Source organism: Leiobunum rupestre, chromosome 10 (assembly GCF_980474605.1).
Source record: "Leiobunum rupestre chromosome 10, qqLeiRupe1.1.hap1, whole genome shotgun sequence".
NCBI lineage: Eukaryota > Metazoa > Arthropoda > Arachnida > Opiliones > Sclerosomatidae > Leiobunum > Leiobunum rupestre.
This window is the reverse complement of record NC_143393.1, coordinates 46,710,280-46,731,398: the sequence shown is the minus strand read 5'-3', so window position 1 is coordinate 46,731,398 and position 21,119 is coordinate 46,710,280. Positions and strand designations below refer to the sequence as shown.

General features: G+C 31.4%; 1 protein-coding gene across 10 annotated transcripts; it reads right to left on the bottom strand.

Moving 5' to 3' along the window:
* Nucleotides 1-798: 798 nt before the first annotated feature.
* On the bottom strand, nucleotides 799-20,563 carry LOC149926062 (heterogeneous nuclear ribonucleoprotein L-like). Of its 10 annotated transcripts, none has more exons than XM_090159649.1 (15): nucleotides 20,431-20,563; nucleotides 16,643-16,735; nucleotides 15,192-15,298; nucleotides 13,693-13,765; nucleotides 13,542-13,626; nucleotides 12,819-12,916; nucleotides 10,242-10,314; nucleotides 8,522-8,593; nucleotides 8,276-8,299; nucleotides 3,135-3,330; nucleotides 2,577-2,766; nucleotides 2,374-2,495; nucleotides 1,799-2,061; nucleotides 1,436-1,531; nucleotides 799-998 (listed from the first exon to the last, which is right to left on the bottom strand). In XM_090159649.1, exons 2-15 carry the CDS (start codon nucleotides 16,697-16,699, stop codon nucleotides 940-942), a joined length of 1,515 nt encoding a protein of 504 aa, XP_090015775.1. In that variant the 5' UTR covers nucleotides 16,700-16,735; nucleotides 20,431-20,563; the 3' UTR covers nucleotides 799-939. The 10 variants fall into 10 exon arrangements, with proteins under 10 accessions (XP_090015775.1, XP_090015776.1, XP_090015777.1 ...); XM_090159650.1 differs by having other exon boundaries at nucleotides 16,643-16,759; nucleotides 20,431-20,540; XM_090159651.1 differs by lacking the exon at nucleotides 20,431-20,563 and adding an exon at nucleotides 17,231-17,258.
* Nucleotides 20,564-21,119: the final 556 nt, after the last annotated feature.

Genomic DNA, 21,119 nt, shown 5'->3' with positions numbered 1-21,119 from the left:
AATAATATAACCCAAATTTACTTGTTTTTACCCAATTTGGTTATTGTACATGCATTTACCCAAATTAACCTGAAATTACCCAATGTACAATTTTTTTTAAATATAATTTATTTTTTTATATTTAAAATTTTTTAATGTGGGGGGGGGGGGACCATTAAAATCTGGGATTCCTCCATGTTAATTTCCATAGGAGAAAGTAGGTTTTAAGTAATCAATGGCAAAACTATAGCCCGTCGGAACTTTTCCTTTTGGGAAATTTCAAGTTACATAAAGGTCTACTTATCCCCCAAATTTAAAGAAAATCAGTGAAAAATCACCTTCGGTCGTCTCCTTGTTAGTTTCTTAATCCATGAGTTGTTCATAATGTAATTTTTAACCCTTTATTTTCTTAGTTTTTCCACCAGAGGTGCGATAGATAATTTTTTACTTTATTTACAAAAATAATGTGGTGAACATATTGAGGCCTATTATTAAATTAAATTTTATACATAAAGAAATCAGTGGTTACACATGATAAAAATTATCATGTTTTGGTAACTTGTAAAGGCTATAGCGTCTAGCAATTATTTTGGTCTGCTTTATTTAAGCCTTTTTTCTTAGTTGCACTATAAACAATAAGTCTACAATCAGTATAAGGTACTGTTCCATATTCATGGGTAGAATGAATACATTCATGCTACTAAATATTTGACTACCGAAATTCAAGGAAGCCTAAAAACTGAATCTATGCTAATTGAGTTTTGTGGAAACAAATAAATAAACAGTTATAATATGTAAAAATTACATCAATTTATTTGCATATGATCTACAGAATGATTAATGTTACGATAGTTTTGATGCCTAACTCACATTACTGGAAAAAATACTTAAAAAAGTTTTCAAAAAATCTTTTCCCATTTAAAAGTTTGACACAACAATGATATTACTACCACTTGTAGCTTAATACCTCGGTCCAGTTGAAGAAAAACATAGTTTTAGAATAAAAGGAAACTTTCCACCTATTAGAAAATAAAATTGTTTACATTTAAAATTAAAAAGCAAGACTTTTTCAGTAGCAAAGCAAGGGGTCATTTTACCCAAAATTTAAATATTTAAGAAACTGGCAAAGAAGTATCTATCACTATGAAAAACTTTAACTTTGAATACAATACTAAATTAATCAGATAAAATTTTAATTGAGTCAAATCTCCATACCACATGGGATGAAATCTCAATACCCCATAGGATGAAATCTCAATACCCCATGGGATGAAATCTCAATACCCCGCAGGTTGAAACCTCAATACCCCGTAGGTTGAAATCTCAATATCCCTTGAGTCAAATCTTGGTATCAAATCCTTTAAATCCCGCAAAATTTTTATTGGGTAAATTTTTCATTGAAATTTTACTAACTATATTTTATAAGGGATGTGATAAAGTTGAAACAATATCTTACTTGGGTTATTAATAGAAGTGTGATTGCATACAACCAAAGCTTCCAGCGCATCAGAGATACTCTCAAACTCAATTAGACCAGATGAGCTTCGTTCAGCTATAACCAAAATTAAGTTTGATATTCATTAGATTCTTAGAATTTGAATATCCAAGTTCGGGTTTTTTATCGTTGGATCTTATGGATTTAGGTACTTTTTGAAATTTTTAATATTTACGTCAGTGAATATTATTTTTTTTTATAAATATAATTTTCTAAACTTTGACATTTTACAGTATATTTGGAATTTCAGGATTTCTATAGTATATTTTACATCAAGTTTACAATATAACTCAAGTTGTGAATTTTTTCATAAAAAGATCTTACTTTTTGAAGGAAATAATTTGATGGTTTTAGGATCTTTAACTTTGCCCTCTGTGAACATTTTTTGCATATCTTCTTCTTTGAAACCATAGGGAGTATTAAAGAAATGTAAAGTTTTAGATGGAGGTAAAATTCGATTTTTTCCAGCAGCATCAGGGTTGGTAAATCTATTATTTCTGTTTCCCATGAAATCTTTGAACGAAGGAGTACCATCTGGAAGCTCAAATGGAGCTTGTACATCATTCAAAAACGCTTGTTTAGAAAACCTAATACAAAAGTAATAAAAACAATACTCTTTACTACATTCTGTTGCCTGTGATCTTGCAAAAACTGCCTTGCACTAACGACGTAACCTGTGTATGCCCTTCTAATTTTTCTATATATCCATCAATAGGTGCCCCACTACAGTTGTCTGTAGTTCCATTTCCCCTTTATAACAGTGACCAAGCAAATTTTAGCTCATTATTTCAGGTTCAGCCTAAGCCTTATGCCTATTCATACAGGTGGGGTACTAGTATATTTCATCCTGCAAAGAATTATATTGGCTTATGTGCATCTCACTAAAAATTTCAACTTACTTGAGCTGCATTTTGTTGGCAAAAAAACTAGCATTGTTTAGATTTGTAATGCATCTTTCTACTGCAATTGCATCACCTAGTTGCACCATGGCACAACCTTCTTTGCTTTTTAAAAATTTCACCTACAAATAACAAAAAATTTCAGAAATAAATACCACTTTATCCATATTTTGAGAACTATATTGATAAAAACAAAAACTAACTCTGACAACATTTCCATATAAACAGAAAAGGTTGAACAGCTTTTCACAGTTTATTTCTTTAGGATTTAAGCCATAAACCATCATGACAGCGCCTTGTTGAGGAACTCCGGCGGGTGGAGGTGGTCCTGCCATTGGAGTAAATCTAGGACCTGGGGATGGGCCGTCGTCATACATATCGTGGTTCACAAATCTAAAACAAAATCCACCTTGAGTACTTTTATACCATATGAGTTAACAATAAAGTTTATCAATAAACTACATGATTTTTTTAGTAAAAATTATTTAAAAAATATTACAATGAGCACTCCTCCTAGCTTAAAGTAGATGATTTGGTCAAAGATTATTCGCTAAACAACTTAACTGCATAACTCAAGGAAAACTCCATTCTTACAATAAAACTTAACACTTCCTTTTACATGCTAATCTTCTATCTCATGGAAAAATAACCTACCATTGGAATGCAAAATTTTAACCATCACTAAAGAACATACGTATCATCCTCACAATGCACATAAATAAAATATTTCCATTCTAAGAACCCAATATCATTATATTTACCTGCCAAATCTGTCGTTTGGAGACAGTCCACCAAAGCGTTCTGGAGGTCCTGATTGAGGTCCAAAGTTGTCATTTCCGCCAAAGCCACCACCCATATGATTCCTGGGTCCAGGACTAGAGTAATTATCATAAGAATCTCCACGATCAGCAGCTGTGCTAAATGCTGGGGCATTCATTGAACTGCGCTGTTCATTTCCTGTCAAAAGAGAAATCTTAGGTTAAAAAATGTTTGCGTCAAAATTTACTAATTTATAAGCCTAATTCTATACGGAAATTACGTTCTAATATGACATTACTAAAAAACACTACTCAAATGGACGTTTTAAAATTCACCGTTTATGAGAAAAGTATACATCGTTATACACATCAATCATCTCAATTGCGCAGAAAAAACATTAGCCCAAAACAGGAAGGTATAGTACAAACTGGGAAGTGAAATTTACACTTACATTTTCAGGGAAAAGGTCATTATATTTAAGTATGAATTAATGCTAACTGAGAATATGTAAGCCACTGTTTTCGTGAGTTACGAACCATATTCTCCACCTATAGAGAGAGAGAGAAAGAGCTTGCGACTATGAGACAGGTGAGGTGCGTTTCACATTCGCTATTTTGTCCCTTTAGCTGCGAAAAGATGAGTTATGGTTTTTCTTCGGTAAAGCAGAGCATGAAAATTGAGCTGCCTTCATATTTTCAGTTAATGTTAATTCATTCTTCTTAGATGTGATAGAGACTGCATGATGGCATTGCCTATCACCAAGCTATATAAGATGGCTTCCATTTTAAAATGGTGGATCAGGCTGACATAAAAGCATTAGTCTGAAAAGCATGAGCATGTATAAAACCTACAAATATCGTTCACTTACAGCGTTTTCCATTTGACTTTTTGAGATTCACTCTAAATACATCACTGACGTAACTGATGTCACATTGACAGAGAAATAGAACATATTTCAAAAATTCAAGCTATTTATTCCATAGTTGAAAAGGAATAAATTAAAAATTGCCCAGAGAGCTTTGGAACAAGCAAAAAACTTGCTCAAAATCAGCAGTTCAGTTTCAAGTGATCTCGGAACACTCTAGAGCAATAAATGGAACACGCATTTATTGATCAGATAAGATCCAAGAATGCAAATAGGATATGAAAAGTTAATCGGGACAATCTCGAGCCCTTGGGAACAGTCAAATGGAAAATGCTATTAGTTGACATTTTGTATTTTTTATGAAATAAATTTTATCTTTAATTTATAAAATGTCAGTTAAAATCCTCAATAAGGAGAAGAATCATTTGAAAAACTGGATAAATATTTATCAGACACTTGGTGTTAAATACTTTGACTTCTGATGACAAGTTATCCAAAAATAGCGTTTCTATATCAATGTAGCATAAGCCCACAGATTCTTGTTCTTATCTTCTGGTGACTGTATCAACACCACTATAACTAATTAGCAATTCAACATAGTGTTATTTTAGTCAAGTGATTGTTGTACAACAAGCCTCTTAATATTGACCAAAGTAAATTGAAAAAAATTAAAAAAAATTTGTCTACATCTAGACATATCTTGTACTACTTAATCATACAATGAAAATGAAACAAATCAGCTAATTTTGTAAGAAAATATGGACATTGAAAAATCATAACTGACCATAAATCAGGACATACATGATAATTTGTAGCATATTTGCTTATAGGTAACCATGTTTTAACTAAGAACAGATATTGGGTGAAAAAAAACACATTTTGATTTGGAAGTCACTTTACAACATGGCGTCAAAAATTCCAAGGTGGTTTCATGTCAGCCTTATCCACCATTTTGAAATGAATGCTATCTTGAATAGCTTGGGTGGTCACATAGTTATACTATTACTGAAAATACCGATTGTTACTTGAATTTTCACTTGGCTCACGGACTATAAACAGTATCAATTAATAAACAGTATTTATCAATTAATAATAATAATAATAATAATACTAACAATAATTAAAGCTTTTTATTGAGATATCCTTTTCAGTATAGAACTGTTTTACGAAAGGGTCTTGTTTTAATTTAATTTGTAAATTTAAGTTGATTAATATTATTGGGAAATTTTGCAGATTCAATGGTGTAAATGGATACTTTTTCATAAGAGATACATTAAATATTTTCAACTGAAACAAGTAGTGTTCTACATAGTTACAATTAATGAAAGATTGTAATTATTCAGGTCCCTTGGTAATAGCAACACTTCTAAATAAATGCGTAGTAAAAATTTTTATTTGTCAAGAAAAATAATTGCAAGCAAGCCAGGATCGGTTTACAACATTTATTCAATATAATTCAATAGACAGACAAATTTCTATGATTGAAAAGGTGCAAAAATAAATATTGGATACAATTTCAGGTACATGCAATAGTTTTAGTTTCCTTTACCATTCCAAACCAAAGCCAATTTTAGGACAGGTGAACCAAACAAGAAATAAAACCAATAAAAATAGTAAGAGCATTCAGGTCATATCATAAAATATAGTTAGGAAAAAAACCTTTAAAAAGCAGATGAAGATATTTTTTAAAAGACATATTGAAATGCCTAAATAGTTTAGAAGCTGTTCACAAATTACGTAACCCAACTAGCACCCATTGAAAACCGCCTCAAGTCAGTGATCGTACGCGTTTTATTTGGGATAGGAGTTGTTCACAAATTAAGTAGAAATCAACTTATTCAATACGTACCCCTTGTAACGAACAGTAACATTTGGTAAGAACCCCACCCCAAATTTATATAACAAAGGCTCAATCCCACTTTGAATTACAATAGCACCATGAAGCCTTAAATTATTAAATTTCTTTCAAAATTAAGCTAATTTACTTATTGATTTACATTTAGCAGAAAAAAAAGTATGATACTGTTAGCGTTCCTTAAATGAATTGAAAACTTAGGTTCCTCTATAGAATTATGTGATAGCATTTTATCGATCCTCTGCCTCATCATTTAATAACATGTTATGTAATTTGTGAACAGCCCTTAATATCTATAGATTTATAAATGGAAAATAAGTACAAAAAAATAGAATTCACTTTAAGGGTGAAGTTAACTACAGCAACCTCATCTTGTTTTATAATTATATCAGGCGGAGACGATAGAGTTTGTCACGTAGATAGCGTGTTTATTTTTTTAATGGCGCAAATGATTATTTAATTTTTTATTTTAATTTAAAAATTTTGAAATTTTTTTGTTTTTTCAGGTTTTTTGTTATTATTTTCGTCGTGTGTTCACCCTAATAATTTCCACGTAGTATTCGGGTAGTTTGTAAAAAAAATACTTTCCACGTGGTATTCCGGTTACATAAATTACAAGTTTTCTAAATTTTGACAATTATCTAGCTGTGCTGCCTTTTTTTTGGCCGCAACCGCTTATTTAATTTTTTTTATTTAATTTTATTATTTTTCCTTATTTGGGCTTTCCACGATTTTTGTTATTATTTTCGTCATGTGTTCGCCGACACTTGCAGTTTCGGTAGCCATGTTGTTCACTACGAATAATTTAGACGTAATATTGAGCTAAGTTCTGGAATAATTTCCACGTAATATTGAGCTAAGTTCTGGTTGTTATTTGCGTTGCTGATTCGCATTATCTCAACGTGACATTTCTAGCTGTGGTGCCTTTTTTTGGCCGCAACCGCTTATTTTATTTTTTTATTTTATTATTTTCCCTTTTTTGGGCCATTTCACAATTTGTTCATTTTTTGGCATATTAAAGGCTTTTTTAAATATTTGAGTTCAGTTTAATCTAACAATTACTATAATTATTCCCAGTCGCGTACCCCACTTTGCCCTTGGCCGTGCGATATACGGGCAAATTTTTAACACGCCCGACAATACTTGGAAGGGTATGCCTAGGTACTGTCCTCTAGGTTGCGTTATAGAAGGACCATCGCTTTTTTTAGTATGGGGTTGGGGCGCGCCGCGGGCCCCCAGCACGAGAGCGTTATGAACGTGCGGCGCCAATACTTATTCTATCACGAAAAACAAAACAAAATTTTAAAATACACAAAGAAGTTCAATTAATTAAATTAATAAATAAATAAAATAACCATTTGCGGACAAAATAAAAAAATACACACGCTATCTACGTGAAAAACTATCGTATCCGCTTAAAAAAATTTAAAACCAGATGAGGTTGCTGTAGTTAACTTTTGCCCCATTTTAATGTAATTGGAAATTTTCTTGACGCATTTTCTTCATTTGAAGATAATCCATCATTTCTGGAGATGGCATTTTTTTTAAAGTTTGGATACTTTCAGTTTACTAACAAAAGTTTATTCCTGATTAAGGAATCAAATTGATGATTTCTGTACTTTATTTTTCAAGTATAAATAGAATTTAATTAACTTAAGCATTGCATTATCCCTATAAACATAAGTAACATAATAGAAGATCATTAATTGAAATATTCTCCGGACAATAATGTTTCGATGACTATCTTATTGAAAATTGAATTGCAACAAAAAATGAACTATTATCAATACTCGCTTTGTTTCAATTTGCTAAATAAATCCAATTTGCCTCATATTTATAACCTTATACTAACCAAGCTTTAATTTTTGCCAAGAGTAGGGAAATAGTAAAAAAAACTAATTACACGCACGAAATTCCCTCTAACTAATTTTATCCGTAATATCATTATTGTTTTGGCATATTTATGGTCAACACAACTTAAAATACCTCAGTTTATTGCTATTATGTTACTTATGCTATAAGAAATTTTTTAACTTTTCATAGTGTACCAAGAATACATTTATTTTTACTTCAGGAGAATGACTTGATGTTGAGACAACCTGCAGTCATCAGAAGACCAATGAAATACCAGGCTAATTTAATTTTTTAAGGTCGGGAGGAGTTTACTGTTTTTGTATACTCTTGGTATACTATTAATTCAATAAACAAAAAATGCATAATAGTCTTTGGTGCTTGATTGGGTACGTAAGTCAATAAACTAAAATGTAGCAAAACTTTAGAAATTGGAGGTAAATATTATATTAAGTCTATTCAGGCAAGCTATTGTCTAGTTTTCTAATGCTTGCAAAACTCAATTTAATTATTCACCTGCTTTTTGAAAGAAAATTCTTAATTTAGCGAGAAAATTAGAATAATTGACTCACTATTATTGGCAGGCCATCCAAATGCTTACGTAGTAAATGGGAAAAAAAAAGCATAGTTCAATGATTTGCTAATATAAAACGAGGGTATTGCGTAGAAGCTTAATTTCCGAGTGGAGTCTTCTCTGAAAGTCTAAAGCGAATTGCCTTCTCATTTAATTAAATGAAGACGATAACAAACACTACTTTGAGTATTAAGGACAACTGAAGCATCCACTCAGTAAGTTTTGGATTAAAAAAAACACTCACTATTATAACCCCCTGGTCCTCCGAAACCCCTCGGTTCTTGAAGCAAAGCGGGTCTTTCACTGTTCATTTTTCCTAGTATTATGAAATATCATACCAGTAAATTTAAAATATTTTCAAAGAAATTAAACTATGAATAAAAAAAATTAACGAAAATGTTGTCTATGTTCGCATACCTACGGTATGTAACCACTTTGTGTACATAATATCAAAGTTTTCATGTTTATAAACCGTGATTTTCAAGGAATTAAAAACACTAAAGAATTACATCATTACCAAACGCTGATGGTAAAAATCAACTGATTTCCTGAACGTCTCCGTGAACATAATTTCCCAAACTTGAAAATGTCCTCACACCAGCCTAAATACACAAATATTTCGTTAAAAAATTTAGGCAATATGCTCGGAGTTGATATCTTAGTTTCCAGTGTCTTATAATGATTTGTGAAGTATTTCTGATAAGGCAAACTTGAAATGTCTCTGTGGTTTTATGGTGTTATGGTTCGGCCGCACATTTTTCTGTTCTTTACCGCTGTTTATCCCTTATCCTTGATATCTGCTTCATGTTATGTTGAATCACATTAGCACACTTGTTGACTCGATGTGTATTTCAGTTTATGTAAATTGTGCTTGTTTCATCTTTTGTGCTTTTTTTCTTTGAGATGTTATGCATTGGATTGAACAAACTTCAGTTTCATGTTCCCAGCTACTCATTTCGACCATATGTGCACCAACGTGTTATTTTTATTGGCAAAAAAATCGATTATGTATTGTGCAGTTGTTTCATCGTAATATTTTGTGCTCTGTGATCAAATTTTGCCATATTTCAGTGTTGAAATCACTTTTTAGAAGGTACACTTTGCTTCTGTTTTATGTAAAGTCACAAAGATGTAAATTTTCACCTAACCATCATGAATTAATCTTGTTTTGTTACCGGTACTATTATTTTTTGTGTTGATATGTTCTGCAATACCATATCAAATTGAACTTGAACGGTAAAAATAAGAAGTTAATTTTTGATTAAATTGTTGCGTCATGAACTCATGAATGTCTGTACCTTTTTTCATGGAAATTTCTACTGCTTAATTTTTCAATTTTGTAATCAACAAATTCAAAATAAAATCAGTACATTATATACTCGAGATTTTTTGCGCAAAAACTTCGGGTGAGCTTTTATATCACATTTAGATACCATGCCGAAGGGGCAGATCACTGTCACTAGGGACAGCAGGGAAGATGAAAAACTTAATGATGATTGAACCATTTTAATAATAATGAAGAAAGTGATCTGCCCCTCGCCAAAAAGCACACTACCTACCTCAATTAAAGATTTACTTGTATTAATTGTGTCTGACATTTCTGAATTTTTTTACAGGATTTATACATAAAAAACAAAAGATATTGAAATTGTGATTGTTTTGAAGATTCAAAAAAACGATTTTAAGATTTTAAAATGTATCTGACAAATTTTGCTGTTAAAAACAGAAATTTTCAAAAAAAAATTCTGAGATTTTATAAACATTTTAGAGTGGCATCTTTTTTTAAAAGCCCAAAAGTTAAAATTCTTACTAAGAAAAATATTCTTATAAAATAAATGTATAGTAAAATCACATGAAAAATACCTATAACTATAGTTAAAACTTTAAAATGTGTATGTTTCTATAATAATGGTAATTTTTGAATTTGAATTGAGAGGAACTATATACTTTCAAACATCACTCACCTGGTTTACCTAAACTAGGATTTGTATAGTCCCAGCTATCATTATCGTTTTTGTAGACATTCAAACGATTTGGCTGAAAATAATCAAAAAAAATTTCAACAAATATGACCAAAAGATCTGAGGTAAATAAAACTAAACTATCAAGTAGTAAAATCAACGACAATTTTAATGCCAAAAAATTTCAAACATTAACTTCAGTATATTAGAAGGAAATGTCAAACAATTTTAAAACTTGTTGATTTTAGATTAAAATTACTTTAAATATATTTTATTAGCATTGTAAATGTACGTATAACATTCACTTTTAAATCCATTAAAAATATTATCATTTATCGGACTTTCGAATTGATATTTCATTATATTTTATAAAATTGATATAAAAATTAGCTGTAATATTGTGACAATCTAATAGTTAATCTGATAGCCGGGATTAATTTAAGATTTAAAAATGCCATAAATTTTGTTAGTCAAAAACCTTTTAATATTTCAGTGCCCTTATTAATTGAGATTTTGCAGGGGTGTGCTAAATATTTAGTAACACCATTCTGGTAAATTAAACATGGGATTTTCTACAATTGTTTAATTTCAAAAGACGTATTAAATAGAACACCAGGATACGTCAGTTATAAAAATAAGAATTTAATTTTAAAATAGTCACTTAAATCATCAGAAGTTATTTTTTAAATTATCACTATTTAAAGACTGATTAAAGGAAGTTATCAATAAAATTTTAAAATGAATTAATAAAAATAATAATAATAATAATAATAATAAGCCTTTAATGGATTTTCCAATTCAGATCAATAAAGCTCTGGTTTACAATTAGTCACATACCATAAATTTCTTCCTAGAAAAATATAACCAAATTAATCAAAGCTATCCATATTGGAACTGGTATTTCATGTAATTAGGAAAATATGGTATTTGTAAAATTTACAAATTTTAAATATCAGTTATTGTCTCATTGGCTCAGCATAAATTTACTACTAGGTTACATTATTTTAATTATACCTCAAATTTGTGTAGCATGTTTTTACATTGTATATATTTATTATGAACAAAGGAAATTATACAGGGTGTCCACCAAAAACGATCCAGGGCGAATACCTCAGTAACCGTTTTCTCTAGGAATTAAAAATTTTTGTTACGTAGCTCGTGCAGGGGGCCAAAGTAGAATGATAACCTCAATGACCTTGAACAAATGTCTTCATTATCGAAATTTGCTAGACAATCGCATCATGGTAGGAAATTTTAATATTTGGAAAATTGTATGACCTTGAACCATGTCTTCAAGGTCATACTAAAATTATCTTGAGAACCATTAAGTTAAGAGCAAAAATTCCAATTAGAAAGTTGTTCTTCGTCACATTTTATGTATTAATAACTTGAAATAAGTTTTGAAATTATAATTTCTAATTGGAATTTTTATTCTAAACCTAATGGTTCTGGAGTTTAATTTTAGTATAACCTTGAACATAGTTCAAGGGCTTACAATTTTCCCAATATTAAAACTCCTACTATGATGCGATTGTCTAGCAAATTTCGATAATGTAGCACGACTTGTTTTGGAGTTATTAGCGCTGTCTTGCAATTTTCCCTTTTACGACCTTTGTGATTTTGGTAAAATGTTTCTTGACTTACTATTGGTCAAATCCGATCATGTTCACGCTATGTAGGCAAAAAACATAATGGGGAACATTTTCTAATTGGAACCAACTTTCTAACACTTACGGTTCTCGAGATAGTTTTTGGATGACCTTTAAGACATGGTTCAAAGTTATCGAGGTTATCATTCTTCTTTGGCCCCCTGCACGAGCTACGTAACATAAAAATTAAAATTCCTAGAGAAAACGGTTTCTGAGATATTCGCCATGGATCGGACACCCTGTATATGTATACACTTGGAATGGCTAAGCGGCTGTGAACGAAGATTTGGGTTTGCACACCTCATTTGCGAAATTTATGGGGAAAACTAACAATTTTGTGAAGACCATTTAAAATTCTCAAAGAACTTCATTGGTAAAATTGCTGAATGAATGTCATAAATGATTTCTGCATTTGTTGCTTCTTACCAATAATAACTACAGTATGAATTGGAAGAAAACTGTTAATTTACATACAGCTTAGATGAACGGTGCACGTTTCTGCAGCAGAATACACAGCACAGTAGTGGCCATGGAGACTTAGAGATTCCAAGTACATATACATAATTTCCTGTCACAGTTAAAATTACTGATTGGCTGAAACCGATTTGATAGCGTTATTGATTATAGTTATTTTCCCGATTAATTGATTCGCATCTAAGTTACCGATTTTACCAAATACCTATCCCAATTTTTCCCGATACATTAAAACCAATTTTCTAAAAAATTAGGCAGATGGCGCCACTAACCTTTTCCTTTGGCTTTGCTAATTCAGCTACCGCAGCTAGGTTCGCAATTATTTCAAGTGTGTAACCCACGCATCCCGTAAAATATCAGTATCAGTAATAATCAGTTAGGTATTGGTATCAAAATCAACATCGCTATCAGTATCGGTTAAATTATGATATTGGCCAACACTAGTTAAAATACTTACTTTAGCATACTCTATCTTTAGAGTACAGCATCCTGAATAAATGTCAGCACCATTTAAGGAGTCTTTGGCTCGTGATGCGGAATCAACACCATCAAATTTAAGAATCAATTAAGGAAAAGTAAGAGTAACTCGAATAGTAGATTCAAGAACAGATCTGTTCTTATATGTGGTCTTTTGGAGAAGACTGTCTTGTTAAAGAATTAGTGGTCTCTAATTAAACTCTACTACATTAAAATTTTATCAAAAATGATTGAAAAGTCCTCAGCATCAATGAAATCACAATAATTTTCAATGAATTACTTGAAATCAAAATATTTCTAATTTCAAAAATTACAATGATAAGTGTTCGTGTTAGTGCTAAGGTTTCTATTTATATTGACTGAAAGTTATTAGCTAGATAATTTAGCAGACCAGTTTCAGCTTTTACTGGCAATTAGTAGTTTTAAAATACTAATTACCTGTTTCTAAAATTATCTTTTAAAAATAATCATTTGAATATTATATAACTTTATTCCTTATTATTCAAATTTACTATAATCCATGAAAAACTTTGCGAGTTACCTCAAATTAGAATTTTTGAGTTGACTTCAATAATTCCAAAATCTTTTTTCTGGGAAGTTAACAGGTTTTTCACAAATGTCTGACTTCCACAGAACTTCTCAAAATGTATGTAATTGATTATAAATAAGTACAACACAAAAACACAGACAATCAAAGGATATTCAACCATGGCTTGCACTCCGTTCTTTTTAAAAATTACTATCCTCAAAACCTTTCCGCTGGGAGAGCATATCGTATGTATTACATCCTATTAAAAGGGTGAATCTCCATGTCAAAAAGAGGTAACAATGAAAAGGTGATAATCAGAACTTACCACTGTAATTGGGTATGCAGGATTTATGATAGTTATCAGTAAAATATGGTTTGCCTTTTGTTCATCATCATTCCTAATATGTACATTAAAATATCAGTTTGATACGTTTTGTGGTATTTATAAAAATAGGCTTACAGGAAAGCAAACAATTAAAGGGAGGCCATTCAAGATTTGATTGGATCATCTCATGTTCTCTTGAAATAGTGGCTGACATGGTATAAAGACAGCTGTTCACACAGGTGACATGGAAATAATAACCTCCCTGTGACCAAGGTTTTCTGACTTTACTTTCCCTTGTTTTATTTATTTAATTTTTGGTTTTGTTGTTCGGTGCACCGGCGCTGAATTGTGTCTACTTTTATATACCTAGTTTGTGTGTTTTTTATTTTTTATTTGGTTTTTAAGGCTGTTCTATTTTCAATATACCTAATTGGAGAGTATGGCGTGAAGATTTTGGGGTCATATGCCCCAATATTAAAATATATTTTCTTTTAAAAAAATTAAAATCAAACATTTAATGACATTATTGCTGTGCATGGATATTCTCCCTTCTCGTACGTGTATTAGTAATTTAGTATTTTCAAAATTGATAAAAGCAAAAGTACATAATATAAATGATATATCTTAGGAGAGAAGTATCTATCTCGGCCATAAAAATGAAATGTGTACTTTCAGAGGCTCAAGAACATTTTCAATGTGCAAGAATTTCCTGCCAGACTGTGGAAGCATACACTGTATCAAAATTGACAATGTGCATAATAATAATAATAATAATTATAATAATAATAATCAGCTAGGCTAATACCCAGGCACCACCTTAGGCCTAAGTCATCGAGCGACTTTTAAAGCCCTTAATTCAGGTGGCTGGGTTACAATGCGTAGGAGGGTGGTGGCAAGCCCTTCATGCCACGTGAGCCCACAGCTCGCTACACTCACTATTACAGTTAACCACTACAAGTTTTTATGGAGTGGGGAGAGAACTTGCAAACTCTACACAGGAGTTGATCCGAATTTTAACCCAGTGAAACACGCTGGTATCAAACTCAGCACCTCTTGCATAACCGTCAAAAATTACAATAACTTTCATTTTCCTATTTAAGCTCAACAGTTTTCAAAAACTAATATAAAAACAGCCTGCGAAAGTACATGTTCCAAGAAAACAACATTATATACATCTAGGTTAGCTTACTTCTAAAAGGGAGTATAAAGTTCTATACTTATTGTGGATTACTCAGTTTCACATTTCTGGCACCAGGTTTAATTGGCGCTAGTTATGTTAAAGCAACTTTTAGCAGGTGTACTTGCCAAAACAAATTTTCGATTTAGAATACGTTCCCTTTTAATCGACTACTAACACATACAAAAAAATTGATTTTAACATAGCTAGAGTCAGTTACCCTTAAGCTTTTAATAAACCTAGTAGCAAAAATGTGAAATTAGCTGATCCCTTATAAACATGGAGCTTTACACTTATATGTGGAATAACTTAAAAAATTTACTTTGGAAATCGTCCACCACCACCTCCTCCTCCTCCTCCTCCTCCTCCACCGCCGCCACCACCACCGCCACGATTATTCCCATAATAGTCTTGTCCATAGCTCCTGTCCTGAAACATCACATGTATTCATTGAGAGCATATAATTCGTTTCATGGTCATAAATTGTAGTCCCTAGCTCTCCCATCCCACATCAATATTTCAAGTCGCAATGTAAAACTATCCTAATTTTTGAGAACATGAAAGGGTTTTTTACTCATAATTATTGCTGAGGCTAGATTGTGTTAAGGGTTTGTTTATCAATATTTCACAATTTTGTTACTATACCTTCAGAAATAATACTTACCACCAAAATAATTTATTGTTAATTTGTAAATTGCATTATCCTAATCATTTGGGCGCTATTGATATAGATTGCCACATTTAAATTAAATTTGCATTTCTGAATTTCAATTAAAATTAGACCGATAACTGAACTCAAATTTGGGCAAACCGAATATTTAATTTAGTATTTCATCAACTTATTTGATGTTACAAATAGTATCATGTTTCTGTAAGATTTATTCCAAATAAATTAATCCAAATATCGATATGGACTAAATTTGTAAGATACTTTGAACACAAAAGTATTTTGGTTGAAAGAGGTATTTTAAATTAAATACTAATACTCTTATGCATTTATACCATAGGTAACATCATTCTGATAAATATACAATCTTTAAAAAATTATCATAAAACTTATTTTCAAAAATATTGTGCATATGTAAAGTATATTACCAAAAAGGATGATAATATACTACTCAGTTTGGTTACAAGTCAAGTCAGAACTGGGCGAGTGTGTCAGGCCGAAAAAAATTTGGGTCAGAAAATTTACATTAAAACAATAGACAATACCACCCTTACCAAAAAATAAGTTGGATTTCAGTTTGTATTTAGTTTGTATACACATTATTAGTTGATTTTAACTTGGTATTAAGTAAGCTCAAGTTGTCAGCATATTTCAAGTTACTAGTTGAAGGGGTAATAAGTTGTTATTCAGTTGGTAGGAAAATACTTCTTTTGCTAAGTTTGTAATTAGTTGGTTTTTAGTAGTCAGGAAGTTACATATTATTTTTAAGTTGGTTTTAAGTAGTTAAATGTAAAAGTTGATTCTGGTTTAGTTGGAAATAAGTTGATTAATAAAGACGATTTAAGTTATTTTTTAGTAGGCATTTGTCCCAATTACAAACTGAAAACCAAGTTGAAATACAAGTTGTCGTAAGTGGTTTTTAGCCAACTTATTTTTTGGTAAGGGGCATACTTAGGTTTATACCAATAGACACTTTAATAAAGCCCTTCTCAACTGCAAATGGATCTAAAACCGGTTTGTTCAGGATTTCTCATATACAAGAGCTATATACTCTTAAAAGTTCAGACTTCTGGGACCTCTAAAGTAAAAAACAAACAAATATTCACCCTTCCATCCACATCGGTTCTTTGTCGTTTTGCAGCATGACCATTGTAGCCAGCCATTTTTCAATTAATCCGTTCTGCAAGTTTTATAGACACCTACAGTAAAAAAATTATGAGACGCTGCAAAAAAATTAGGTAATAATTAAGAATCTTAAGGATATTTCGACATTGAAATTTGGGTATGCTTGAATTTTTTGTAATAGATTCAAATAAAGTCAGGGTGGTCATTGAAATTGTTGATCAAGTCTTCAACTTGTGTTAGATTGTGTAACATCCAAAATGCAGAATTAGTCTTGCACATCATATGCATCACAAATGGCTAACGACATACTTTTTTAAAATCTACCATTTCTACATTTTTTAGATATTTCTAATTAACAGCAACAAACAGCACACTCTTAAATTCCCCCAAAATAAATAATTTAAACAAACGTTAAACTGCTAGTTCAAAGTGTATAGTTTACATGTGAAACTCATTCTGCAGTTGACCATTGTGTGTGAAAGCACCTCCACACAAAACTATAACATTGACTTATGAAGTATCACTATGTAATAATATAATGTGTCAAAATATGCCTTAAAGGTATTTACTTAAATGTTCACAGGATGTAACATAACTTATGTCACTTCCAAATGTGTCAACTTTATTTATGGGAAACAACTATGTCTTATAGCAATTTGCGACCAAAACATTTGAAAACTATCCAAAAACCCTCTCAATTTTGAAAATAACTTTCTGATTTTTTTAATTTTGCTGATTAGATTGTTTTTTAAATTCTAACCTGTTTAAATGTTTAATTTATCAATTTGGTATACGTCGACCCTCAATAGTTCCATATTTCAATGTTCAATTTTTTAGTTCAAATTTCTCAATATTTATGTTAACCTTGCAAATTGTCTTGACATGATTGATCATTAACCTTTTGTTGTGTGAAATAAAGAACTAAAGCATTATCATAACTATATAATAAACTACCCTTACCAAAAAATAAGTTGGATTTCAGTTTGTATTTAGTTTGTATACACATTATTAGTTGATATTGAGTTGGTATTAAGTAGGCTCATTTGTCAGCATATTTCAAGTTACTATTAAAGAGGTAATAAGTTGTTTTCAGTTGGTAGGAAAATACTGCTTTTGCTGCTAAGTTTATAATTAGTTGGTTTTTAGCAGTCAGGAAATTACATAATATTTTTAAGTTGCTTTTAAGTAGTTAAATGTAAATGTTGATTCTAGTTTAGTTGGAAATAAGTGGATTAATAAAGAGGATTTAAGTTATTTTTAAGTAGGCATTTGTCCCAAATACAAACTGAAAACCAAGCTGAAATACAAGTTGTCCTAAGTGGTTTTTAGCCAACTTATTTTTTGGTAAGGGTAATATCATTTCAATTGAAATTAATCCCCACAAAAATGAAAAAAGTAGTGCATGGTGTAAAATGTTCTAGAGTCATTCCAGGTCAAATCAACAAGGTCCAAACCCCTCAAGTCACAGATTACGATGAAATTTGGTGAACTGGTGTAGTTTAGCATAAAACGATTCCACGTAAAGTAATTTTGTATATAAATTTTTTTTATGGGTGTTATGGGGTTATAAACTTTTTTCACATTTTCCCGAAGTACGTTGTACCCACCCTTACCAAAAACTAAGTGGTCTAGGAACTTGGTTTTAAGTTTGTATTTGGGACAAATACCAACTAAATACATATAAAACCATACATAAAAACAACTTATTACCAACTAAAACCATACTGACAACTTAATATCCACTTATTACCCCTTTAACTAGTTTATTGAAAAATGCTGACAACTTAAAACCAACTTAATACCAACTAAAATGTGTATACCAACTAAATACAAACTAAAAGCCAACTTGTTTTTTGGTAAGGGATTTCCTTACGAAGTTTTTATGATATTTTAAAAAAACCATCTACCGACTTTGTAGATGAATTAGTTGAAAATTTAGAGGAACTATTGACGCACGATTTTATTGCAAAGGAACAATCAAAAGTATTTGCAATAGAGAAAAGCTAATCTAGTCCTTAATGAGAGTTCTTGTAATTGGTGATTTCTCTGAAAATTACACATTTCTTGTTCAAGATGCGATTCAGGCAATCCACTGGGTCTCGGACCAGGCTACACTGGAAGAAGTTGACAAAATGGAAACCCATTTAAAATTCCGATATGCAACCGCATTTCGTATCAACTCAATACGCTCTTTCCATTCGTTTATTCCTTCATCACCGACTACATTAAATGCCAGACTATTGTCTTCTTCAAATATTTTTTCAACCATGCGGAAGAAACTGTCGAACATAACCTACCCTGGTCAACTATTCGTGGATTCGTTTCTGTGAAGCACAAGAGCAAATGGTGGTTAGCGTGTGTGATAGAAAAGATTGATTTGTACGAAGAACTGAACTTGTGCTTTCTCAATCCTCATCGACCAGCCTCCTCCTTTCGCTATCCCAGCCAAGAAGACGCAGGAAGATTTTCACTTACTGATGTACTCTCAATAGTAAATCCTACTACTACTACTGGGAGATTATGGAAACTTCCAACTGAGAAGCGAATAACGCTACGAAAATTCTCGAAGCAAGATTAAAATTGTAGCGTAGAAACTGAAGCTAAACTTATTTTATTTCACTATGTATATAGTTCACAGATTTTTATAATTAAATATTTTTTGAAGTGCAATTCGAGTCCCAACAATTAAAATATCATAAAAACTTCGTAAGGAAAAATACTTTTAAGTCAAATAATAAAATTACAATTATCTCTTAAGCTGTATTATAGATACCACCATTGAGAGTAACCAAGCAAAAAGAGGCCTAAATCACCTGGGGTGGGGGTCACGAAAATTGCCTATAACTTGGGGTTAAGTCAAATACACCAAGTTTTCTCTTTTTTATTTTATGTAACACTACCAAATAAGTTGATTGAGCCTAAAAAGAAATTTTTCAAAAATGGGGTATTTCGGGTATCAGCCAGTGGGTGATTTTCAAATTTCAAAATTTCAAAAAATTGTGTATTTTGTGGTTCATTGCCTTCAAAATGAGCCATAGAGCACATCTCTACATCAAATAGAACCCAAGTTATAATCATTTTCGTGATTAAATACAACGTACTTCGGGAAAATGTGAAAAACGTTTATAACCCTATAACACCCATAAAAAAAATTTCTAGACAAAACTACTTTACGTGGGATTATTTTATGCTAAACTACACCAGTTCACCAAATTTCATCGAAATCTGTGACTTGAGGGGTTTGAACCTTGTTGATTTGACCAGGAATGACTCTCATGAATAGTTTTTTTCTTTGGGCTACTACAGAACTGCACTCAACTCACACACAATTTTATAATGTGTTTCTGCCAGCAGTATTTCAGTTGAAATAAATAGGCATAGCAAGGTATTAAATTTTTCCCTAATGATTGAACAAGATTTATCAATATCAATATGTACGATTTTAATATTTATTCAAAACTTGCTCTAAATTCCATAGGATATGCTCTATTTCCAATGAAAACCGTAAAGATTTTTAAAGCGCGGCAAGAGCAGTTGGATTAACCCAAAGAAAAACGCCATAAGATAATTTTAGCATTGATTGATATTAGTAAGGGTACATTCGACAAATTTCCTTGCACTAAAACCCCACTGTAACCGGGATCAAGGCTTAAAATGACAATTGTTGAATATTGGTGACGACTTGCAATCAGACTAAGTCCAATAGTACGTCCCTACTCGAATTTTATCTTCTACAATATTCCACATAAAGAATAATATTAATCCTCACCGTTATTTTTCACCTATTCTTCTTTTTTAAATAAGTATGAATACCAAAAAATTTTATCAACTCTAAAAATTATGAAGTTACGAAATAAATGTGTCGTGACTGTCGTCTGCTAATCCAGTGTAGCCAAGTTTTGAAAAAATCAATACAAAAAACGGCCTCATCTGCCGGGCGCCCAAAAGTTTGGCTAACTCATATAATTCAATGCATAAGTAATAATAATAATCAGCTCGGCTATTATTCAAGTCACCACCTTTGGATCAAGTCCTCTCCCTACTTTTAATGCTTTCAAATCAGGTGGCCGGGTTACAATGCGTATTCGGGTGGTGGCAACTGGCAAGCCCTTTATGCCACGTGAGCCAACAGCTACCGGCACAAACTAAACTAAGATTACTAGACTGAAGTACTGCCGTGCAAAGCACAAAAGCATTAACGACCAAATTTTCGATTTACAGATTTTGGTTTTATTTCTCCTTATTTTATACGTTAAATTCAAATTTAAACTAATTTTCGAATTTAAAATTTTTGTTCTTAGAGAAATGACTTGTGACAAAACGCATTATTTTAGGTTTTTGCATTATTTTCAAACCAAAAACGCATTAATGTGTTTATTTTCTTTAAAAGTCAAACCAAAACGCATTTTTTTCGCGTTTTAAGACATGGTTTTAATGATATTTCTGAAATATCATTTG

Bases quoted from the DNA above. Each gene is read 5' to 3' on its own strand.
- LOC149926062 (XM_090159649.1), bottom strand. From the start codon at position 16,699: ATGGCTGGCTACAATGGTCATGCTGCAAAACGACAAAGAACCGATGTG. The intron at 10,315-12,818 runs GTAAGTATTTTA...GATTATTTTCAG, and splicing joins TAAAGATAGAGTATGCTAAA to CCAAATCGTTTGAATGTCTA. The intron at 3,331-8,275 runs GTGAGTCAATTA...CTCTTTTGACAG, and splicing joins TGGATGGCCTGCCAATAATA to GAAATGAACAGCGCAGTTCA.